The sequence below is a fragment of the Centropristis striata genome, chromosome 3 (assembly GCF_030273125.1).
Source record: "Centropristis striata isolate RG_2023a ecotype Rhode Island chromosome 3, C.striata_1.0, whole genome shotgun sequence".
Taxonomy (NCBI): Eukaryota; Metazoa; Chordata; class Actinopteri; order Perciformes; family Serranidae; genus Centropristis; species Centropristis striata.
Genome location: NC_081519.1, coordinates 44,206,070 through 44,232,008, shown reverse-complemented (window position 1 = coordinate 44,232,008; position 25,939 = coordinate 44,206,070). Strand labels below are relative to the sequence as shown.

Sequence of the window (25,939 nt, the reverse complement as noted above, 5' to 3'; positions counted from 1 at the left end):
CTCTTGTTGTACAAGATTAATGTCTTATTGTGCGCTGTCCCTGTTTTGAAATAAATTACAAATAAAACAATGGGGGCTGCTGAGTTTCTGGGTAATAATAAATATCACCGTTATCAACACACCCGGACCGTACTTCTGTCCTTCACAATAAAATACAGGACAGTAAAAACACAGATGGACTTTAAGATCGTTGCTGAGCATTCTTACTGCTTTCTCCCATCACAGTTACTTTCATATTGTAATTAGACATGTAAATATCCACATAAATTAAATTCCACATGTAGATTGTTAAATATGTGTAAATCTATTATACCTTCTGTGACTCATATGGTGTTATATTTCTAGAATTTCTAGCGTATTTGTTCCCACTGAAGACATATAGTTTTATATGTGAAAATTGGTGTGTTTTTAATGGTTTTTATACAACAATTAAGCTCTATGACACAGAAGATGAATATGTATCAGGCTTTGTTGCTCAGATAATCCTTGTTTGTAGATGCATTCATAACTGGTTTAGATTTGTATACGGGATTTGTTGACAAAAAGACAAATAGAGGGTTTTCTTTAAACATAATCGGTCAAAACTAATTTTATAAAACTACAACAACTCTCTGCCTCTGTCATTTTCTGTGGCAGCATATTAGCAACAAACATTTAAACTGGACTTAACTACAAATAATTGAGTTTTGACTCAACCTGTGGACACATTTTCATCAGAAAAAATGTTTTGACAAACACCATTTTATTTCTAATCATCAAACCTTTATTAGTTTTTATATTTCCAAACAACAATTAAGAATCATCTCCAGTAGGTTTCAGAATACAAAGAGAAGATAACATGTAATCAGTTATATACAGTTTACACATCTGCTTTTCCCTGACAGAGTAACTTACAGTGAATTAAAAAATAAACCTGAAGTCTTCACTGTTTAAAATGAAGTTCTGTTACAAATTGACTAACAGTGCAGAATAAAATCAAAACTCTGAACAATAAAAGTAGCAATTGCCCAAAAACAAGATTAAAAATATATAATTTTCTAAAATGAATTATATTCCCTTAAATCAAACGGCTAAATATACATGTAACATTAGCTAATATTTAATGTAAGGAAGAAAATAATATTCATGCTAATAATGGTATCCCTATTATCAGAATCATCATCATCGTCTTCTTCCTTATTTTCTTCCCATCAGTTCCTGATTGACACATTTCACATTTTACTTTTTCTCAGAGTAACTCAGTTAAAACAGAACATACATAATAAAACTTCCACCTTTGTCTCATTATCATCACATCATTTTTTTTCTTTTCAGTATCAACATAATTGTTATTGTTACAGTGGAAACAGAAACTGTGAAAGGTTAAAAATATACTTAAATCAGCACATTCAAAACATTTAACTGTTATTACGTTTGATTGATTGTAGATTTCCAAAGTCATAATTTGATTGTTGTGTGTTGTTGGTAGTTGTTGCTGTTATTTGCTGTTAGTATAAAACAGTGAAGGCTGTTCATTTCTTGTATACTAACTGCAGAAACAGTTTACCATGAAGATTAATGTATAGCACACACTGTTTACAATTAGTACGTAGTTATACTATAATTGTGACATATCAACACAGAATGATCCCAAAAAGAAAAAAAGACAACAAAGAACCTGTAAGAAATCATATTACAGATTGTTGACCTTTCCTGTGGCAGAAACCCATATATATATATATATATATATATATATATATATATATATATAAATATATATTGTACATATAATTCTATGTGTTGTATCACTGTGATGCCAAAACATGATAAAACTAAAATCAACACCTTGAGCTTGATGAAGGGACTGTGTGCTGTCCCACTGTGACAGAGACCGTCTCTGCTAATATCTTCATGGATGTTTGATTCAATGTCTCAATAAATGGAAACAGTCTCTCAGTGAAAGTGTGTGTGAAGGTGTGTATGTGTGTGTTTGTATCAGAATCAAAGAATGACAGTTTTCCTTTGTCAAAGTCCAGATGAACTCTGATCCTCTGTGGCCTCTTCTTCACTGAGAGGAGTTTATGAAAGAGTGGTGGGGAGACTGCTGTGTGTTCTCCATCACAGAAACCAATCACCCAGCATCCAGTTGGTATTTCACCCTTTCTCAAGCCAGACTCCTCCATCACACCTATGCCCCAGGGTTCATCATATGTAACCTCAACGTCCCAGCTGTGAGTCCCAGAGTTAAAGCCCTCAGAGCTCAGGACAACGGCGTAGTGATTAAACCTCTCTGGATTGTCAGGAAGTTTCTGTTTCTCTCCACATCTCACACTGGTCAGATCTTCAGACAGGATGAGTCCTGGACCAGCAGTGTTTGGATCCAGAATCAGAGGAGTGTAGGAGACCATCTCCTTCATCTTGTTCCAGATGTTGAAGGCCAGGTTGCCCAGGTGTTTGGCCACATCTATCAGAGCTCCTGAGAGCAGCTGTGGATCCTCCAGCAGGGGGCGCTGCTGGACTCTTTCCACTGCAGCCTTGTAGTTCTGCAGGAATGAGACGTGTTCAGCTCTCAGCTCCTCCTCTGTGGCTCTGATTGTGTCTGAAAGAGCTGCTATCTCTCTGCTCAGAGCATCAATCTTCTCCTTCATCATCTGACTCTTCTGCTCCTCTTCCTCCCTCAGAGCAGAGATCCTGGCCTCCTCTTCCTCTTGTAGAAACTGGTGAAGCTTCTTAAACTGCTCCTTAATCTGCCTCTCTGTGTGTCGGGCCTGGACCTTAATGTGTTCTGCTGTTTGATCACAAGTTCCTTTAACTTGTCCAAAGAGCTCCAGTTTCTCCTGTAAGGGCTTCAGGGATTTCTGGAGCTCCTCTTTGTGATCCTGTGCAGCTTCATCGATGGGACTGAATCTGTGATTCTTGTGTACCTTTGAGTCTCTGCAGATGACACAAACTGGCTGCTGATGGTCCAGACAGAAGAGTTTAAGTTTCTCAGAGTGCAGACTGCAGAGAGGCTCTGAAGCTCTCTGATCTCTCTCCAGTAAGAACGCCTCACAAAGGTTCTTTATCACCAAACTAATAGGTGGTTGATCCTTTGACGATTTTCTCTTACAAACTGGACACTCATGTATCCGTTTCTCTGTCCACCATTCCTGCAAACAGTCTTTACAGAAGCTGTGGCTACACGACAGAACAACAGGGTTCTTAAAGATCTCCTGACAAATAGGACAAGTGAGATCCTCCTCTGATCTGGAAGCCATTTTCTCTCTGAGTGAAGCTGAAAACACAGCACACAAACAAGGGAGTTGGTCTGTCAAGGAAGTAGAAAGATTTACTTTACTTTGAGTCGTAGCTCCTCTAACTTTCCTGTTAATAATGTGAAAACAGCAGCAGTTGAAGTGGTGTCCAGTAATTCCAGTGCTCCCAGTATGTCCTCCTTTCAGTGGTCTTTTAATGCAGAATCCTTGAGTCTGATCCGGTGGTGAATATTGAACTCTGGGCAGGAACAAAGTGCAGAAATGTCACATGACTCACGTCATTTGATGTCAACACCTGAGGAATGAGGAAAGCAGGCAGCACACGCCCTTATCTGTGTGTTCAACATTCAACATGTAAGTCCTGTTAAAGTAAAGACACATTATTATAAGATGAAACAATTCAGTCCAGATCACTAGAAAACAACTGAGATAAACTAAATATGAGCCACATTATCTACTGTGACCACGGACGTAATTTTGGGGACTGTTTTTGTCCCCTGCAGTTTTTACCGTCCAAAAGAGAAACGTCAGGCACTAGGACCAAGCGGAAAACGGCCTGTTCCCTTAGTTTAGACCCGCCCACAAGCTCCTCGATTGGCTCTGCCGTCTCTTGTGTGATTGGCCGTCCCCGCTGTCACTCATCAGTTTGTAAACAGAGCCAGGACTTGCTCACCGGTCTACTGGTTGCCCAGGAGACAGGAGTTCCTGTTAATCTGCTGCTGTCAGTTGTTGTTAACATGTTGGCCGTTTGTTCTGCCTGGGTAACGTCAGCAAGACGGATTGTAATATCAGAGGTTTCATTTACATTAACGTTTGAATCGGTGTCCATGTGATATGTAGACAGGATGTCTAAAAGAAGGAAAGTGGACATAAGAGACTTCTTTACAAGTCAAAGTGTAAATGACTCAGATTAAACCATCCTGCAACACCTTCACTGGCTCCCAATAAAGCAGCATCCACTTCAAGATCCTCCTCATCAATTACAAAATAATCTTCTAAACTGTCTTTGAGTTTTAAAGTGCTGAGAAATAACATTTATTGTTATTATTATTGTAACTGTAGAACCTCAACAATGCAGAGATTTTTAAAAAGCTTATATTTCATGCCAAAGAGATACACTTTTGATTATTTTTATTCATTATTTTCATGTGTGTTGAAAGGCAGCAACTGTTTTAAAAAACACCAACAATGAAAGATTTAGAGGCTGGAGGAAATCATGATTTATTTGACCTTTGTTTTCAGTGAATAAACATTCTCAAATTGATTTTGTTAGAATAATTAGAATTTTGTGTTTTTTTTCAATGTGTTTGTTTGTTTTTATGTGTGTTTTTGCATTCTATTTCATCCTTCAAACGCTCAAACGCGCCGCCAGGTCTGGCTGGCCCAGTCGCCCCTCTCGGAGGCTTGCAAAAAACCCTCCACAGTGTCCCAGTGGAGTCAGGGGAGTTGTTTGGATCGGCCGCTCTGGAGGCGCTGGAGCGGACCGTCCAAGCCAGTCAGACCAGACAACAGCTGTCTGGGTTACATTGAAGCACGCCCTCTCCTGCTAGAGCTAGGGGATCACCAGCTGCCCCACTACACCACGCTCAGCCTCAGGGTCGCCTTGGCGGCCACCAGATGCCCCCTCGTCCAGCGCAACAGCCCATTCTGCGCACAGCCCAGGACTTTCGGGTCCCTGAATGCAGGCCCCCCGAGACAACCTCGGATTTCGGAGAGTAACCGACGCCCCCCCAGGGCCCCAGAGGCCAGGAACTGATGGGCCGGGGTCGGCCATCGGCTGTTTTTCCCAGTAGCAGCTCAGCAATTGGGTTGCTTACATCTCGGACCCCTGGGTGGTACCCACCCTGACCCAGGGGTACAAACCGCAGTTTTGACGCCGGCCCCCATCCATTGGCCGGGTCAAAATGACCATCCTGAGCGACCCGGTCAGAGCCCTGGACCTACACCAGGAGCTGTCTGCTCTTTTAGTCAAGGGTGCAATCGAGCTGGTAGACCCCGTCACAGCCCGGGGGTACTACTCGACGTACTTTCTTGTGGGTAAGAAGGATGGTGGGCTTCGCCCCATCCTCGATCTGAGGGGACTCAACAGGTTCCTAAAGGTCACGAGGAATCCCACCTACTCACCTTACTTTTGGTATGGGTCATCCAGTGCTTATGAGATTCTGCAGGAACAGATCCTCTGATGACAGTGGAAGATATAACCTATCCGGGGTCATCAGGGGGTCACAGGTGACTTTGTTGCTATAACTCGACCTGTACATGCGCAAGACGAGGTCATTCAGTGCTTATGGACATCCAGGATTCATAGAACCGTAATTACATACGCAAATTTCGTTTTTTTTTGTGTTTTTAGAAGTGTTTTAACAACTCTTTTCAAAGATTTGCATATTTTAGACTTATATTAAGACTAAAATATAAGATTACTTTATAATAATTTTATCTCCCTTTTTTACTTCATCACTATCTAGATAATAATTTCCCTTTCAGATAAACTTATAGTTTCTATTATTTTTATGTTTAAATTAGTATATATATCCAAAGCAGACTGTGGTAAGTGTAATTTCTGCTTGGTTTTGAGTTGGATTTTGTAGTTTTTATGTCATTATTTCTCTGAAATAAAGCAAAATTGAAATCTAAAACTTTGTCACAAGATAAAACAGACATCAAGGAGTTCATTTTTTGTTATAACTCAATTTTGACCAAAAATGTAGTTACTGCAGTTAGACTTTGTGACAGTATATGGACTTCTGGATTATTAAGAGAAAAGACACAAAGTCAGCACAGTGGTGTGAAATAAAGAAGCAGCATGAAGGACTGAAAGGTTTTTATTTCTGTAACAGAGTCACTTACAGCAACAAAACCATCCACAGAGCTGCTGCAGCTACAATAAATATTCCTGACCACAATCCACCTCCAGCACTCAGGCTGCTTCACTCTGATTCCCTGCTGGCTCAGAGAGAGACCAACCCGAGTCAGAGCGAGGAATTACATTAATAAACTTTTATTATATTATGTTTTGGTGGTTAGAAATATGTGGGAGTTTATTAACAACAAAACTACTCAGATAGAGCAGATATTAGGTTTGAATCAGTCTGCAAACTAAATTTGATGCGGGAACAAATTCGGCAGTTTTGTCGTTCCAAACTTCCACAGAAAAACCTTAAGGATAGAGCAACTTTTATTTTGAAGGGGAGGAAGTGACAAGAGCAGTCGAAGCCACACACAGAGTTCGGTAAAGTTTAGAACCGACTAGCGGACCCTGTGTGTCTGTGGCCGCTCCGGGTGCAGATAGACAGCTGTGCGTTTCATTGACCAACATCTGGAGAAAACATTAAAATCTGGAGCGTTTTTTTAAAGGACTTGTTTGTCTGTATTTACACATGGTTCAAATGTTTTACCAGATAGTGTTTCCACCGAGACAAAGGGGATTCAGGTGGGTTTGGTTTCAGACGTTGAGGGTCTTCTTGACGGAGAAGATGATGTCTTTGATCTGCGGGACGCTGTTGTCCTCCAGGATCTTGGCGTACGGCATGGGGATGTCCACGCCCGTCACCCTGGTGGCCGGAGCGTCCAGGTAGTTGAAGGCAGGACCTGAAAACACACAGGAGGTTGATCTTTTATGTTAGTTTATGCCCTGAAATCCAAACCAACCCTTAGCGGCTATAAAATCACTGGAAACCACAGTTTCTCGTCATTTATTGCCTGGATAAAGTTATTGAAATTAAACACTCTCCAGCCAGAAGTTGAAATCTGAATTTGCTTTATGTTGTACATAGTTAAAGTTTGGTATCAGAAATGGGCAATTCAGGCATTTATGACAAAAAGGGACTCCGAGTCTTCAACCTGTTAGTGTTCAAATAGCTTTTTGGTGGTTGTGGTCAGTGGGTGTTTAGGGAGAGATAGCAGGTCAACAATAAACGTCACATAGAAGAGGTCATGAGTCAAGTTGTTCTGGTCAAAAATATCTAATTAAAATGACTTAATGAATGAATTATTTATTATTTGAAGCCTATTATGGTGAATAAAGGGTTAATAACATTAGGGGACGCTTTCTAAAGTCCAGTCCAGGTTCAGCTGGGTCCCACAAGTTGTTGCAGCAATTTTGGGTTGATACCATTTGTTACACACATTTCATGCTCTATAATGCAATTTTATTCATATGTAGAATGGATAAAAATGGTCATAAAAACCCTCCAGAATATAACATCAATATATAAAGACCTTTGGAACAACAGAGAAGAACCCATGCTGAGATTTGGCTTCAAAAACTTTGATCATTTTGGAGATTTCTGTATTATCAGCGATTGGATGACGAGACTTCTGTTCTACAAACTGCTGAGAAACCCCGTAGAACCTGATAATGTAACAAATTCCCAATAATGTAATAAAAATCTGCACTTGAGTCCATTGAAAATGTAATAAAACCTGATAATGTAATAACTTCCTGATAATGTAATAAAGTGCATTTCCCAATAATGTAATACACTTTTTACCAATAATGTAATAAAGTATAACACCAAGCACCTTTAGATGTCAAGAAGCTGTTGAATCATTCGGTTGTCATGGATACCTCGTTGGTGAAAAACGGATGAACGGGTCAAAAGTGAATAAAAATTCACCTTTGACCTGTTGGTGGCGCTAGAGCTCTGGAGCTAGAGTTGATACACAGTATCACCACTTGAACCCAAGTAACGGGTGGTCTGCTGTTAAATTATTACAATATTGGGGAATTATTACATTATCAGGACTTAGGAAATGAAGGCTAACCTGATAATGTAATAACCTCCATTAATGTTATACTTTATTACATTATTGGTAAAAAGTGTATTACATTATTGGGAAGTTATTACATTATCAGGTTTTATTACATTTTCAATGGACTTAAGTGCAGATTTTTATTACATTATCGGGAATTTATTACATTATCAGGTTCTACAAACCCTCTTATTGTCAATAAACACTCTCTCTATAGATTCCTTTATAGATTTCCTTGTATTAGATCTTCTAGTTTCATATGATATCATTATACTTCATTCTGCCGGCCAACTTGCGGTTCTTCTGAATAGTAACTCAGTGAGTCAGCTGTTACCTTCCATGATCCTGGCGCAGATTTCAGCTCCGACCCCGAACTGAGGCCAGCCGCCCTCCACCGTCACCAGGTGGTTGGTCTTCATCACGCTGGTCTCAATGCTCTCCACATCCATAGGACGGATGGTACGCAGGTTGATCACCTGACACACAGACACACACACAGACAGGCAGAGAGAGACAGACAGACAGACAGACAGACAGACAGACAGGCAGACAGTAATCAACAGGCAGCTGAGACTCTGTGTCAGATTATAACAGGTGTGTTTCCTCCTCTACCTCACACTCGATTCCCTCCTTGGCGAGGACGGCAGCAGCGTCGAGGCAGTGACCCACGTACCGAGAGTGACTCACCAGAGTCACGTGAGTCCCTGAAACACAAAGACAAGACAAGAAGAAGAAGAAGAAGAAGAAGAGAAGTTGAGAAGACAGAAAGATGTGACGTCCAGGTGACTACCAGGGTTCCTACTAGGGATGGACGTCTGGAAGAAACCTGCCAACTCCATAATGTTAATGATCAATTAATTGAATGATCGTTACATACTTGGGCAAAATAAAAATAAAAACTCGAGGGCCGGGACTCGATTAAAAAAATTAATCTAATTAATTAGAGGCTTTGTAATCAATTAATCGCATTTTAATCGCATATAAATATTTGACCTGAGAACAGTCATTTTTTTCACATGGATGTTTAGTATACCATTGAATAATGACTGAATACATAAGCTTAAGCAACAAAAATATTGTTTATTTTGGTTCAAGTCCAACAGACCAGTGACATTTTTGCCATTAAGTGTAGCAATATCATATTTATAAATATAGTACATTTGATAAATCCAGGTAGCCTATAGGTAGGAAGACCTTCTGTAAACTAGAATACTTTGGTTTTTGAAGTAAAACACAATCCACGCTAGCTAGCACACTAGCCGCTAGCTGCTATATGTTTAGCATTGAGGTGCTACTTGAGGCTGGATGTGCTGCTATGGTGATATGTGAATTCCTTGTTGCCTAGCAACACAACCATGCTCTTATGGACGCTTCCATCCGTTGGTTTTTTTGTTTATTTTCACGCTTCAAAAGTCTCGGGCTCTTCAACACAAACAAGGGATACTCTGTTGGATTACAGGGGACGCCGAAAAATATTATACGTTTTGTTTCTTTATTCGGTCAGATTGAGAAAATTCCGTTAATTGACCAAATTTTTAACAACCATTAATCGATCATCAAATTCAAGGACTTTTAAAAGGACTTTCCAGCCTTAATTCCCACAGATTCAAGAAGAGAAAATGGTAATAGTATTAAAAAGACGTCCTCATTAAACTGTTCTACATGCTGAAACCTTTCTGTTGTGTGTGTGTGTGTGAAGCTTCCTGAAGTTTTCTCATCACAGTCAGGTTTCCATGTTGAGTCTCACCTTGTCTCTCGATCTTGGCCTTGCCGATGGGAATGGTGAAGTCTTTGGACTGGGCCTCCTCTGACATCTCAAAGGGAACGCCGTACATCAGCTCGTTCTCCAGGAACACCACTGAAACAAACACACACACATTGAGGCAGAGTTCTGTGATATCAGTGAGCCACATTTAGAGTTTCATACGTCTTGGACATTTCAGTGGAGATCTAATCTAAAGAGTTAATGCTCAAACATCAGGATGTGTTTGAGATGCGTTCTGGTCAGATGTTGAAGAGGCATAAATGCATCTGTCTCTCCAAGATACTTCAGTTTTAAAGCTGTTTCACATTAAGCATGGGTTTTTTTCCTAATAATTACAATGGAAATGTATAAAAACTGATTTTGTGGTTTGTTTTAATGCTTGTATATCGCTGTGGAACATTAATTCATGTGTTTCACATATCAGGGTTGGTACACTTCAGCAGTGGTCAAATTCAAGCATTTTTCAAGGACTTTCTAGGTAAATTTTCCATCTTTTCCAGTATCTTCCACCTGTTGTAAGTGTCATGTTTTAGATGAGTTCTTACATACTAAAAGGGGAGATTTCACTGAACCAAACCAACAGAGATGGTGTTACACTTTTAGGAGGAATGCTCTTCATTTCAGCTACTCATTATTTTTTACATTAACATGTGATTATCTATAGTCTATAGAGGGATATAGTCAGATTGAAGAGAAATACAGGAATAATTTCAAGCATTTACAAGCCCTTTATCCAAAATCCTTGAAAATACAACATTTAAATTCAAACATTTTCAAGGATTTCAAGCAGCCGTACCAACCCTGACATTACGGGTTTTTTTTCTTATAATTTGCATAGAAGCTTATAAAAATATTTTGTGGGTTCTTCTAATGCTTGTATATCGCTGTGGAACATTAATTTAGAGGAAAAAATAGCCGGAGAGACCTATATTACAGCAGATTTTGTCATTTTGTTTGTGTGTTTCGTCAATTTAGTCTCCCAGATTCAATATTGTCCAACAAACACCTCAACAACCAAATAAAGGACAAAATATGGCTTCAGATCGCCAGCAGCTGTGATACAATGAAGACGCTAATGTGAATTAACTTGTTGTTGCTGAAATTAACTATAAAATACAGAACATAATTGAAGGCCGACCATGACAGTTTTTAAATCCAGACTGATATCTTTGTTGTTCTCAAGCACTTTAAACCACCAACTTCCTATCATCATATTCTCTCTATGGAGCCTCACCAGGGTTGTCGTCTCTGATGGCTGCCTTCAGGAGACCTTTGGCATCTTCTGAGTTCCAGGGACTGACCACCTTCAGACCGGGACAGTGAGCGTACCTGCAGCAGATAACAACAAACACACTGCTGTCAGACCGTCTCTAACTCCAACTACTATTAACACCTTAAAACGGACTGAAAACATTTTACTTGAGAACTTATTTTCACTGTTTTGTGTATTTGATGTCGTGACTCCTTACATTCTTTTGTTGCCCACATACCAGTTCTTAACTTAGTGAGTATAATGAATTATAACTGACAAAATTATGGACAAAACTACAAGAATAAAATCCAGGTTGTCAAGTATGTTGCAAACACTATTAACTACGGTGGCCCTGAGGGCTCACAGAGCTGCAACTGAAGAAAACACACGTAAATACACAAAACACAACAAACTGAGAAAACATCTTCATCAATCTGACAACAAGAGCAGCATTTAGAAAACAAAGACCACAACACAACAGAAGTGTTTCCAGAGGACACTTAAAAAGTGACGCACACGCCTGGACACAAGATTCAAGATAATGATAATTTCACTTTATAACGATATAACGTGAAATTATCACATTATTTCATGAAAATTATATTTTCATGTTACAATGTGATACATAGCGTTAGCCCACTAGCCCGTATCGATCACACTGCAGTTAAACAATCAAATAAATGAATGATTCACGTTTAGGTTGGTCTCTCTCAAACGGCACCAAGTTGGTCTTGGTCTTGCTAGCCTGCTAACGCTAGCACGCTATCGATCGGCCGCTAATGTTAGCATGCTATGATCGGCCTCTAACGTTAGCATGCTATGATCGGCAGCTAACGTTAGCACACTATCGATTGGCCGCTAATGTTAGCATGCTATGATCGGCCGCTAACGTTAGCATGCTATGATCGGCCGCTAACGTTAGCACGCTATCGATCGGCCGCTAACGTTAGCACGATATCGATCGGCCGCTAACGTTAGCATGCTATCGGTTGCCGGCTAGACGTGTGCATCACTTTTAAGTGTCCTCTGGAAACACTTCTGTTGTGTTGTGGTCTTTGTAGCGTTTTCTAAATGCTGCTCTTGTGTTGTATTGTCTGTATTTGCAGGTGTTTTCTTAAGTTGCAGTTACATGACAGTGTCAGGTGTCAGTGAACGCACCATGCAGCGAAGCACTGTGAGTGCTGAGCGGCGACGCCTGCTGACGCTCCGTTGGGTCCTCTGAAGACGATGGGCACCGACTGCAGACCGGCTGACATGTAGTAAGTCTTTGCTGCAGAGTTGATGACCTGGTCGATGGCTTGCATGGAGAAGTTAAAGGTCATGAACTCACAGATGGGTCTCAGACCGGCCTGCAGGGAGAAAGGTTTCATGTTAGTGAGAGCTGCTGGGGGAAAGTCATGTTTATAAAATAACACGGGATTCACCTTACAAATATAAATCTGTGGTGATGACAGTAATAAGCTCAACTTTATTGTAAAGGCCCTGATTCTGTTTAACATTTAACCCCTAATCAAAGTGAAAGTAAAGCTCCAAATAATACAAATACACAAATATGTTATAATACGAGGGATTCATGCGTGTCTAGAACAGGCGGAAACCTCCGGCTCTGAACAGGGAGGCAAACCAGGAAGCTGCATGTTACCAAAGACTCCATCAGGGGGCACTGAGGCCGGCTGCAGAAGCATTTGGGTCCATTCATTTCATTCCAAAATGAGAAAACTTCTCACTTGATTTATTATCTCAGAAATGTTTTTCAGGACAACACTATGGTCTCAATCACTAGTAAAAAATCTTCTTCAAGACAATTTGATGTCAATAGTTCTAATAATGGCCCCGTTTAGAAGAAAATAGAAGGTAAAGAATCGTATGATTTGGGGCGGGGCTACCTTTGATTGACAGGTCACTAACAAGGCGAGCCGTCATCAGGAGAGAAGCAGAACAATGCGTATCCATGGCAACGTGACAATAAAGTTATATACTTTACTAGGATGTTTACCGCTTTTTGTGCCACAAACCAACGGGTGACGTCACGGTGACTCCGTCCATTATTTATACAGTCTATGATCTGGATAGGAATTAAAATAAACTCACCATGGCGGCTCCAACTGCAATGCCGGCAAAGCCCATCTGCACCAGAGAGAGAGAGAGAGAGAGGTTTTTTTTATTTTTTTAACTTTATTGCCTTTATGCACAATTACAGGCAATTAACATCACAAAGGAAAACAAATCAAAACATCTTGAGATTGGGTCTCATCTGTCACACAAATGGCACTGTAAAGGCTATTACACATATTTTATGTGGTTCTGTATTCCAAAAAATAAAAACAAAATAAAAAGGGAAATTTAGATAATAAGAGTCTTAAGCGATATAGTCTGTAACTGGGGCCCACCTTCTCATAAAAACAGGTACTTTTAGCTGTAATTGGGCAGTCATATATTCCATCATGCAGACATGTTTTACTTTCTGTAACCACTGAGTGATAAAGATGTTTTGACACTGATGAAAACTCTCCAAGAGCTGATTTAGTTACATGATCAATGAGAACATGAGTCTGACCTCTGTGATGGGAGTGTCGATGATGCGTTTGTCTCCGTACTTCTTCCACAGACCTCTGCTCACCTAAACACACAAACACACAGAGGTGAGCTAACAAAAGGACGGAGCGCCTCCTGCAGCCGTTTAACCTGCACAAACAATTTAACAACAACAGTGTACTCTTCAAAGAAACGTTCCCTTAACTGGCTGCTTCACAAACAGCATCTCAGTGCTCCATTAGCACATATTAACCTGTTACTGTCCAAAGATCTTCTGGTGGTTGTGGTCAGTGGGTGTTTAGGGGGAGATAGCAGGTCAACAATAAATGACTCATAGAAGTGATGAACATCATGTGAAAGCTGTGAAGCTGAAGATTAATCTGAGATGAAGCTCAGCACTGTGAGTCAAGTTGTTCTGGTCAAAAATATTTAATAAATATGACTTTCTAAAGTCTAGTCCAGGTTCAACTTTTTGGGTCGATTCCATTTGTTTCACACATTTGGTGCTCAATATTGCAATTTTATTCATATGTAGAATGGATAAAAATGGTGATAAAAACCCTCCAGAATATTACATTAATATATATAAAGAGCTTTGGAACAACAGAGAAGAATCCATGCTGAGATTTGGGTTAAAAACTTTGGTCATTTTGTAGATTTCTGTATTTTCAGTGATTGGATGACGAGACTTCTGTTCTACAAACTGCTGAGAAACCCTCTTATTGTTAATAAATAAAAATAAAGGTAGGAAAGCTGCTCATCCTCTGAATGCTCAGATCTTATTCTTGCTCTTTACCTCTGACAGAAATAGGTCAGAAGAAGGAGGAACTGAAAAAGATCACAACAACAAGAAATATGACCAGAAATTCTCTAAAGACCCACATCTGGCTGATTCTGATTCATACATATTTTCTTTGACCCTTTATAACATATATAATCTAAATTCACTGTTTCATTTCAACCTTCATTTATAATCTATTTCAAACATTTTCATGTATTTTCTGACATTTTTAGAGACACTGTGAGCAACAAAATTCATTACCCTGAAAGATTTTTAAATAAAAAAACAACAAAAGTTTTTTTTTTCTTTGGCAAGCACTTAAATATACTCAAGGGTAGCTGGTATCACCAAAATCTATTTTATTAGAATATACACATATTTTAATGTGTATTTTAATAAATATACACATATTTTAATGCTAACCATTCTATCATTACTGTAACATTTCACCATTTTTTTCTCATCAATTTTCATTCAGATTTTGTTCTTTATACATTGTTAAAAACCATTTTGTTAGATTATATTCTGTTAAATTATACATTTTGAAACAAATGTATATTTATTTTTATAAAGTTTATTAAATATTTATTGTATATAAGTGTGGGGGAACCATGACACATTTTTTATCTGGACACATTACAGTAATTAATTTATGAATCAAAAATATGTTTAAAAATCTAGAAAATATTATTTTAACACAAAACAATGAATTGTGCCTCATTATGGCTATATTGTTCATTCATATAAAAGTGAAATATATTTAGTTTAATAAAGAATGTCCTTATAATCTTCACAGACAGGACTCAGACTGGCTTCATGACATCTCATCACAGACTTGTTCATATTTTAGAATAAATAGTTATAAGTTATAGTTATATAATAACCAGTTCCTCCTCTGTGTCTCAGTGAGTTTCTCTGACCTTGTAGGCTCCGTCGTACTGAGCCACCTCCTCCCCCAGCAGGAAGACCCTCTCGTCCCTCTCCAGCTCCTCGTCCATCGCCTGGTTCAGAGCATCACGGACCATCACCTGGGAAATAAATTAATATACATATTAAAAAACAGCACAGTAGACTCACTACTGTCCCCCAGAGGAGTTTATCATCATGTCTGGGTCACACAGACTAAGAATAAAATGAAAAAGAAAATATTTTAACTTGGCGTCAATAATACTGGATCCTTGAATAAATGAATAAATACAGATCAATGTAACGTTAAATTACTAATATATATATAAAATAATTTTGATGGGTATACTTTAGATTTTATAAATGTATTCATTATTTTATCTATTTATTTAATAGAAGATTTTTCTTGTCTTTTTTTTATTTCAATGAGAAAAAGACACAAATACATACATAATTAATGCAGTAAGTGGACGGTTAAATAACTATTTTTCTGGCGTTGATGTTTTCTTTTTTTGCCTCAATCAACCCGATATATATATATATATATATATTACATGGATATAATGACATTTTATTGATTACATATTCAGGCATTTTGTGTATTTATTTGTTATTTAACTTATTTTCTTATTTTTAACTTCAATGAGAAAAAGGGGTACTTACAGAGATTATGGATTAAGTGGACACTTAAATCTTTATGTTTCTGGTGTGAATGTTTTCTATTTTCTTTCAACCCCCCACAGACACTAAACAGCTCCCATCTGGCAGTTTAACAGTACATTGTTTTCCCCCAAACGTTGATTAATAAAACCGGTTTGACATGATGTGACAGCATAATAATTTCCCTTTCAAATAAACTTATAATTTCTATTATTTTTATGTTTAAATGAGTATATATCCAAAGTGAGAGTTTGTAATTACTGCAAGTAAGTGTAATTACTGCTTGGTTTTTAGTTGGATTTTTTTTATTTTTATATATCAATATTTCTCTGAAATAAACCAAAATTTTAATCTAAAACTTTGTCACAAGATAAAACAGACATCAAGGAGTTAGATTTTTAGTTATAACTCAATTCTGACCAAAAATGTCGTTATACTGCAGTTATACTCTGTAGGACAGAACAGTCAGCTGTGTTTTCTCTTTGGAACACAACTGAACTAAAACCTGCCGGTGTAATGGTTTAACTGGTGACCATTTTAACTGGTGACTTTCAGCCCAAAGCGTCTGTGGTTTAAAACACTTTCACACCTTAAACTTCTTAACAAGACTCCAGAGGTAACATTTAACTTCATCATAAATACAACAGCCACGTATTGTATTTTATTTGTTCTAACTGCTGCCCTTCCTGTCACCAGATAAACCGGTCACCAGTCAAACTGTAACACCGGGCTGTTAGCATCAGTTAGCCTGTTAGCTGCTAACACTGACCTGCACGGCGGCGGGAGAGCTCTGGTGAAAGGCCCGCCGCGACAGAGCCGCCACGGCATTCTGGAGGAGACACAAAGACACGACATTACTAAAACACACCATTAAAAGACTTATAATGAGTATAAAAGAGGAATAATGTCCAATAACCCCGGTACCTTTCCTGAGCGGAGGATGCAGCTCACTGACGCCATGTTCGACCTGTCCTCTGCCGGGGAGGGCGGGACCTCTGGTGGAGGTCAGGAAGCTTCAGCCAATCAGAGCCGCGGTTTACATGTGGAACGGATGTTGTCATGACAGAGAGCCAATCAGAGCGGTTCAGCCGGGAGGGAGGCGGGACAAACGTCAAGAGAGGAAAAAATAAAAATCCAAGGACACGCTGTGACGTCATTATGTATGTTAAATTAATTATAGCCTTATTATAATTATTTTATACAGTCTATGATTATAATTAAGTAAATTTTTTAGTATGTGGCTGCAGAGAGACCTCTCTATTTTTGGAAGAGTGTTACTATCAGAAGCTGAAGGTGTGTCAAGGTTTGTTTATCCGGCTATGTCACTTTTTCTTAATGATGCACTCTGTAAAGAAATCAATAAATTGTTTATCAATTTTGTCTGGAAAAACAGACACCACCATCTTAAGATAGGAATTCTTAGTTTAGAGAGAACAGGAGTTTTTTTTTTCACTTTAATTCTACCTTTAAAGTTAAATGGCTTAAAAAAATGTTTGGAACTACCAGAGTCACTATGGAATTTTATTCCACACAATTTATTAAAAAAATTAGGAGGTTTAAGATTTCCAATGAGATGCAACTTCAAAGTCTCTACATTGCCACTGAAACTCAAAGTATTATCAGCAGGCTTTACTCTCTGGGAAATGATGTTCACAACTTTTCTCCACACAAGGAATTACTTTAGAACAATGGTCAAATTACTATTAAAAACAAAAGTGTATATAAAGAGAGCTGGATTGAGAGGGACATAATCTTAATGACGGAATTGTTCCTAATATTGTTTAAAAAAAATGAAAAAACATTGATTCAACGATACTATCGTTTATCTTGATAGTTTCTGGGAAAATATATATCGTCTAAAAAACGTGTTATTGTGACATGTCTAGACTTATTGACACAGGAACGATTCATTTTAATACCTTTCCAACTTACCGAACACAAAAAAACGACCTTATTCTCGACATTTTGACTTTTTTCTCGCATTGCAGAATGAAAAATAAAATCATTAAATCACATTAAAATCAGACAGACCTGATATATCATTCCTGTAACTGCAAAACACTCATTAAGAGGAGTTTTATATACAAGCATTTTTTTTTTTACACAAATAAAACATTCAGAAACACGACAACACTGCCAATAAACACGACTTACTCCTGATTTTCCTGAACCTTTTTTTAATCAAATGTTCATTGGGGTTGGTACAGTTTCATTCCATGACAGCAGGCTTGTAGATTTGTTTTATTTGAATATAGATGATGAGGAGAGAGATGTTTTAATAACTGCATTATTTTTATTTAAAGGCGACATTGAGATAAAACATTTGATGCATCTAACGTGTGGCGACCTGGACATTAAAGAGTGGTTTTATTTGAACCAGTTTGACTTGTAATCTCGACTGGAACTTTTCACTTTAATTGTCTTTCACAAACATAAAACACACCTCTGGACTCGTCTTCCACCCCTCGTTGGGTAAAGTGCTGCAGAGAAACATACTGATACAATTTAATGATTATTAACCATCACATTGGACCGGATTGCACTGAAGAATAAAAACAGTTTCAGCATCGAGCGTTGACTTAAAATGCTCCGAGTGCTAAAAACATGAATCGTAGAACAGCAGCTCAGTCAGACAAACACTTCAGCACACAGTGTTTAATGTGTAGAGTAAAAGGAAAAGATGCATAACATTTATTCATATTTATCCATTAAATTAAGACGGTTAGGTTAATTGGAAATCTGCCCCCATTTAATAGCAATAAATCAGACCTATGAGAACCTCAAAATCACTATTAAGTTGTTATACAGTCATGGAAAAAATTATTAGACTATTGTTTTCTTCAGTTTCTTTTCCATTTTGATGTCTGGTACAACTAAAGGTTCATTTGTTTGGACAAATATAATGATAACAACAAAAATAGCTGATAAGAGTTTAATTTAAGAGTTGATATCTAGACATTTAACATGGTTTTATTGATAAAGATTTTGGTTATTATCAAGAAAAACCATGGAAAATGTCTAGATATCAGCTGAGAGAGGACCTAAGACTGAGCCCTGAGGAACACCTTCAACCAATTTTGTTTATAGATAATAAACGTATTATGAATAAAACCATGTTAAATGTCTAGATATCAGCTCTTAAATTAAACTCTGATCAGCTATTTTTGTTGTTTTCATTATATTTGTCCAAACAAATGAACCTTTAGTTGAACCAGACATTAAAATAAACAAGAAGCTGAAGAAAACAAGGTCTAAAAATTGTTTCCATGACTGTATATCACTGTAAATTTAATATATTTGGACTGTTGGATGAAGGAAACAAGACATCTGAAGATGTCACTTTGGGTTTTGGGAAACTGTGATTTTAAATTCCTCTATTTTCTGACATTTTATAGACAAAACTATAATAAAAAGTAATTCATTCAAATCACTAATTGCTTATTTAGGGGCATTTCTATAACTGGTCCAGACCATAAATAATTATAATAATTAACCTCTTAATAACTTTGTGTGCTGAAGTGTTAATATCCTCTGACAGAACTGTAAACATACAGATGACTTAGTATGTATGAATTTGTCACAAACAATAGTTCAACAAAAAAAAACCCAACACATTCATATTTCCATAGGCACAAGCATCCAAATGGCACAATAAAATAATATAATCTCAGCTCTGTGACGACAACAAACATTAAAATACAACAGAATTAAAAACAGATGCAAAACACTTAAAAATAATAATAAGAAATCTACGCAACAAGGGTCTGAAATTAACCCTCGATGGACCAAACGAAGGTAAACTGAGCTCTGTGGAGGGTAAACGGGTTTTAGACACAACTGGTTTCCTTCTTTCCTTCCTGAAGCTGATTTCTGAGAGTCAAACTTGCTGCAGAAAGATCCATTTATAGCTTAAAAGAATTAATTTGTGATGCATTAATAGACACTCCAACATCTTATCTGATAAATGAATGAACTGTTGCCAATTCTGAATTTTTCAAGTCCAGTTTGTTTCGATTACTTGAACGTCTGGCGGGTCGGAGAGACGTCAAACTGGTTTTATTTTGTCACTTTGCTTCTAGTCTGTAGGCTTTTTCTGTTTTTAATAATGATAAATATGACATGATTAAAGTCCTGAACACAGTTTTACAACATCAGATTTCTACAACTTAAGACATATAGAAGTTTAAAGTGTGTTCTGGTCATTTGAGAAAAGACTACAGTCATGAAAAAAAGATTAGACCATCGTTTTCTTCAATTTCTTGTTTTAGTTTGAATGTCTGGTTCAACTAAAGGTTCATTTGTTTGGACAAATATAATGATAACAAAAATATCTGATAAGAGTTTAATTTAAGAGCTGATATCTAGACATTTTCCATGGTTTTACTGATAATTATTTTGGTTATTAACAAGAAAACCATGGAAAATGGCTCGATATCAACTGAGAGAGGACCTAAGACTGAGCCCTGAGGAACACCTTCAACCGATTGTATTGATAATAACCAAAATCATCATCAATAAAACCATGTTAAATGTCTAGATATCAGCTCTTAAATTAAACTCTTACCAGATACTTTTGTTGTTATTATTATATTTGTCCAAACAAATGAACCTTTAGTTGAACCAGATATTAAAATGAACAAGAAACTGAAGAAAACAAGGTGGTCTAATCATTTTGCTGCTGAAAACGTCCTTATGTGATCAGAAACGTAAATCCAAAAGAACCAGAATGAGAAATATAGATAAATGAGATATATGGAGTGAAAAGCTAAATTGGAAGTCGGTAATTTGTTGCATTATTTAAAGTTTCTGGTCTCTATGATTGATTTCTAGTCTGACGACTGTTTAGTGCAAGAAAAACTTTAAATGACCAGATGACAATAAGGTAATAAAGTTACTGAATGTGATGGATTTTCTCTCTGTAGCAAGTTTAAAGTGCTCGCAAGTTGATTTTCAGAGAAACCTACGACTGTTAGGAAGGAAATCTAAAAACATGATGGTAGTGATGTCACATCTGTGATTTCAAGTTAATGGAGGACTTCTCCCCTAAAATGACCATTTATAGATCAATAACTCACCCTCTGTTACCTTAAATATTCAATAGAATACTTAGTTTCTCTCCACTGTGAACATACGAACCAAAAACAGAAAAAGCAAAGAAAATTCCACCTTTAAAAACAGCAAAATTATATGAAAATATCTGCATCACAGCATGCATATTACAGTGTATTAAGTGTTTTAAATAGTAAAGTTTTGCACAAACCTGACTGGAGAGATGATACTTGGATTATAATGTAGTGCACGAGTTGTTTGAGGCTTTATAAAAGGTACATTTTTAATATAGTTTTGTTGTTGATCAAAGTAATTGATTTTATTTTTATTAGGAATTTCTCTGTTTTGGGGTTCTTGTCTCACAGTGGAGGAAACAGAAAAGCTTTCTTCAAGAATTAAAGGTAACAGAGTGTAAGAAATGACATAAAAATAGTAATTTTAAAAAAGTGAAGTAGTCCTTTAATGGGCCAAAAGACGCAGGTTTAGGTCACATAAATGGAATAATAATAAAGAACTGATTGTGGTGCAAAGAAGCAGAGTTATTTAAAAAGAATCGGACATATTGGTGATGATTTTGGTGGAGAAAAAATGTATTTCAGATTAATTTCAGACCCAAAATACAATCAGAGCCACAAGGGAACTTTATCTTTCTGCCTCGTTTAGCAGCCAAAGTTGCAGTTTGACAGCAACAGTTTCACTGTCGAGGAGGGCGGCAACGGTACATTTTGTGTTCTGAATTTCTGCAGTTTTGTGATTTTAATCCTCCTGTCTGAAGACGATTAATATTGTGATTGTTTACATTTCATCAGGGAACGGTCACATGATGCAAAAAATGCTAATTTGCTCCAACACCTGAAGCAAATGTTTTATTTGCCTCTTCTACGGGCTGAAATATGAGCCACCAGAAACTGAATCTGAGTTATTTATGTTATTTGAATTTGAATTGCTTAACTTGAATAATTGCATTAAAAAACTGAATTTGAATCACATAATTTTAATTTGTATTGTTCAGTTTGAATCATTGCATTGAAAAACTGAATCTGAATTGTAATTTGAAATAGAATTTATTAGTTTGGAACTGAAACATTCAGTTCTCACAATTCAAATTCAGTTAGAAAAAATTCTATTTCAATTTTCTGCGACAAAAATAAACAGAGCGCCTCTTCGGCCAATCAGCACCTCCGTTTTCTTTTGTAACATTTGTTGCCACCCGGTTGCCATGGCGCCTCTTCGGCCAATCAGTGGTCAAGCCAGTCTAACTTCCTCCTCAGTTTCGTGGCGCTATGGCAACAGGGTAGCAACAAATGTCACAAAAGAAAACGGAGGTTCTGATTGGCCGAAGAGGCGCTCTGTATATCTTTGTCGCAGAAAATTGAAATTGAATTTTGCGAACTGAACTTGAATTGTGAGAACTAAATTAAATTTCAAATTACAATTCAGATTCAGTTTTTCAATGCAATGATTCAAATTGAACAATACAAATTCAAATTATGTGATTCAAATTCAGTTTTTCAATGTAATGATTCAAGTTAAACAATTCAAATATAAATAATTCAATGATTCAGTTTCTGGTGGCACATATTTCACTCTTCACTCACACAGAATGGAAGTCAATGGAATATTTGCCAATGTTAAGTTTGCACACGTGTGATTGTGCACTTAGTTTAGTTTCCATCCAAATATGTAATGCAAATTTTTACTAAATTTCCAGTTTATCAGCAAACAAACCCCCCGAATATTATGATTATTATGATGAAGATGAACTGCTGGTGAGCCAGAAAACAACTGAGATTAACGACGTAATGAGCGGAGCGACAGTAGAAACTAAACTTGAGGAAAATATATATAAATGTATGTTTTTTTCATGCATTAATGTGAGGAAGTCTCTCCTGACAGATGATGGTTCTGTCTTCATGTCTGCCAGGACTGAATCTGTTTCCATTGCACTGAACCGTGTTGAGATATACCTTTTTAAAATACATTTTTAGCATTTCCAGCAACAATAATCATATTGTATTTGTGGTTAGCTGCTCTGTTCACTGCAAAAAGTGTTTAAAAACCAGATCAAACAGTAAATCTGAGGGAAATGATCTTGCTGCATGGACAGATAATTTACCTTGATAAGATTTATTAAATTAAGATTATTAAATCTAGAAATAAGCATGTTGAACACTTAAAATAAGAAATTAACTCTTAAAACAAGATAAGTTATCTAACACTTCTAAATCTAAAGTTATTTTTATCTTGGTAAGAACCAAATAATCATCAGGTCACTCTGCTCGGGCCAGTTCATCACTGCTGGCAGCTTTAATGTATCTGGTTTAAGAGTTCATTTATTATTTTGTCTTATTAGTGGTCATTTTTACAACTATTTTTGGTCAGTTTGTGTCTTTTTTTGTCATTTCGTGTCTTTTTTTGGGGTCAATTTGTGTCTTTTTGATACTTTTGTGTCTTTTTTTTGTCAATTTGTGTCTTTTTAGTGGTCATTTTTACATCTATTTTTGATAATTTTGTGTCTTTTTTGATCATTTTGTGTCTTTTTTGGTCTATTTGTGTCTTATTTTAGTCATTTTTACATCGACAGTCATGGAAACATTCTTGATAATAACCCAAATCATTATGAATAAAACCATGGAAAATGTCTAGATAAACAAGATCAAATCACACTTTTTTTTCTTTTCTTTTTTCAAGTTTTTTTTATCTTGGTAAGAACCTAATAATCATCAGGTCACTCTGCTCGGGCCAGTTCATCACTGCTGGCAGCTTTACTTTATCTGGTTTTAAGAGTTAATTTCTTATTTTAAGTGTTCAACATGCTTATTTCTAGATTTAATAATCTTAATGTAATAAATCTTGTCAAGGTAAATTATCTGTCCATGCAGCAAGATCATTTCCCTCAGATTTACTGTTTGATCTGGTTTTAGACTCAACACCTTTGCTGCTCTTGAACTTGTGCAAAGTCTTGGTTCTTGCAGGTTTTGGTGTGAATGAATCAACAGCCGACCAATCAGGAGCTTTCAGAGCTGAACACAACAAAACAGATTTCTTTTTAACTCCTCAGAGGATCCATGTGGTGGTTTTAAATGATGCACTAGTTGCACAAAATGCAGCAAAATCAAGTTAATCTTCTCTCTCTGGTTCACAAACAATAAACCAGCACACATCCTTCTCTCTCCCTCTTTACTCTCAAGTCATTTCTGTCTGTAATTTGAGCATTTTCTATAAAAAAGAAGTGGAAATATACATGCAAGTAAGTACAAGTTGATTTGCAATGGAAATAGGTTTATATTTAAATAAGTTCTGAGATGTTTTTCTTGTTTTAAGATGCAGACACATTTGTAGAAAATTCCAAACCAGAGATTTCTATTAAAATATTCTGCACTGGAAGGTTTTTTTCCACTTGTTTTAATAAAAGTAAATTTCTGGGAAGATAATTGAAGACAGAAATGACTTGATGACTGGATGAGTTTTTACCGTGCAGCTCCTGATTGTGTGGAGTCGCTGCGATGAAACGTCCAACTGGAGGCGACGAGTCATGAGATGATTTCAAACAGGAGAAGAGAAGCTTTAAGGAGTTTAGAGGAGTTTTTGGAGCTCCGTGACGGACGCGTCAGAGCGATAAAGTTACAAGTTCTGGATCCAGGAAGTTCCACCTCCTCATCCCGCTGGATGAAGCGTCCACAGAGGCTCCAAAAACTGAAAATTCCCAACGTTCAAGCGCCACTTTAACAAGCAAAAACAGAAGCCAGTGTGCAGCAGAAAGCTCCCCAGACTCCCTGAGTTCTGACTTCTCCTCTGGAGTCTGGAGCTTTAAAACAGTCGCAGAGCTCAAACCTTCGTCCAGAGTTCAGCCTCCTTCCTCCTCTCCACTCCAACCACAGCAACAGATTTAAAAAAAAACTCTAAAAGCAGAAAAAAAAGCAGGAAATGGCGATAAAAAATAAAAACGGTACTTGGATTTTTAGTTAGTGATTCCTTTTCCAGACCACAGTGCAGAACCAACGGGGCGGTCTCAGGAGGAGGAGGAGGAGGAGGAGGAGGAGGAGGAGGAGGAGGAGGAGGAGGAGGAGGAGGAGGAGGGCGGGGTCAGATGATGGGTTTGCTGTGATCGACGGTCTCGGCCTTCTTCAGTTTGCCTTTACTGAAGGACTGGATGGAGCTCAGCAGGGCGCTGCGACCTCCTCCTGCTCCGTCAGAGGAGGACAGAGGAGGAGGAGGACAGGAGGAGGAGTCCAGCGCAGGAGGAGGAGGTGGAGGAGGTGGAGGAGGAGGAGCAGTCATGGCTCCTGTAGAGAGAAAGAGGAGGTAAAGGAGAGAGTGAGACAAGAACAGATCTGGTTTGTGGTTTTTCTGCTGACTCAGGGTCTACAGCAGCTGGAGGCACAAAGATAAACTGGTTTCACTGGTTCATTCTGGTCCTGGTTTCATTATTATTATTAAAGCCGGAGCATGAAACTTTAAAACTGGAGACCTGGAGGATTCAGAAGATGTACAATTTTCCTACGTAACACTTCTAGACTGTAAATAAACAGTTGTTTTTAGGGTAAAAACCAGCAGCTGTGATTGCCAGAACATAGCATCTTTTCTGGCAATTTTACATGTTTTTTTTTGGAAATTTTGCCTCTTTTTTGGTAATTTTACAGCAGCATATCTCATCTGTAGAGGAGCTGCACCGTTTTGTGCAAGAATATGCAAAAATATGAATACCAGAGGACCTAAGACTGAGCCCTGAGGAACACCTTCAACCGATTTTGGTTGAAGGTGTTCCTCAGGGCTCAGTCTTAGGTCCTCTCTCAGATGATATCTAGACATTTTCCATGGTTTTACTGATAATTATTTTTGGTTATTAACAAGAAAACCATGGAAAATGTCTAGATATCAGCTGAGAGAGGACCTAAGACTGAGCCCTGAGGAACGCCTTCAACCGATTTTATTGATAATAATCAAAAGCATCATCAATAAAACCATGTTGAATGTCTAGATATCAGCTCTTAAATTAAACT

General features: G+C 37.5%; 3 protein-coding genes across 4 annotated transcripts in view; all 3 read right to left on the bottom strand.

Annotated features, from left to right (window-relative positions):
* Positions 1–740: 740 nt before the first annotated feature.
* On the bottom strand, positions 741–3,710 carry LOC131963979 (nuclear factor 7, ovary-like). Its single transcript, XM_059328396.1, has 2 exons — positions 1,860–3,710; positions 741–1,280 (listed from the first exon to the last, which is right to left on the bottom strand). Exons 1-2 carry the CDS (start codon positions 3,234–3,236, stop codon positions 1,239–1,241), a joined length of 1,419 nt encoding a protein of 472 aa, XP_059184379.1. The 5' UTR covers positions 3,237–3,710; the 3' UTR covers positions 741–1,238.
* A 2,332-nt stretch (positions 3,711–6,042) lies between these two features.
* On the bottom strand, positions 6,043–16,869 carry pdhb (pyruvate dehydrogenase E1 subunit beta). The gene is made up of 11 exons (XM_059328399.1): positions 16,812–16,869; positions 16,657–16,716; positions 15,242–15,349; positions 13,563–13,625; positions 13,097–13,132; positions 12,164–12,354; positions 10,988–11,082; positions 9,736–9,846; positions 8,601–8,692; positions 8,323–8,464; positions 6,043–6,824 (listed from the first exon to the last, which is right to left on the bottom strand). Exons 1-11 carry the CDS (start codon positions 16,845–16,847, stop codon positions 6,679–6,681), a joined length of 1,080 nt encoding a protein of 359 aa, XP_059184382.1. The 5' UTR covers positions 16,848–16,869; the 3' UTR covers positions 6,043–6,678.
* A 5,269-nt stretch (positions 16,870–22,138) lies between these two features.
* Positions 22,139–25,939, bottom strand: part of pxk (PX domain containing serine/threonine kinase) — a 37,367-nt gene continuing 33,566 nt past the window's right edge. The window contains exon 18 of one of the 2 annotated variants that reach the window (XM_059328392.1): positions 22,139–25,222. In XM_059328392.1, the coding sequence (XP_059184375.1) occupies positions 25,023–25,222 (200 nt within the window). In that variant the 3' untranslated portion in view covers positions 22,139–25,022. The remainder of the gene's footprint in view (positions 25,223–25,939) is intronic. The other variant, XM_059328393.1, reaches the window with a different exon arrangement.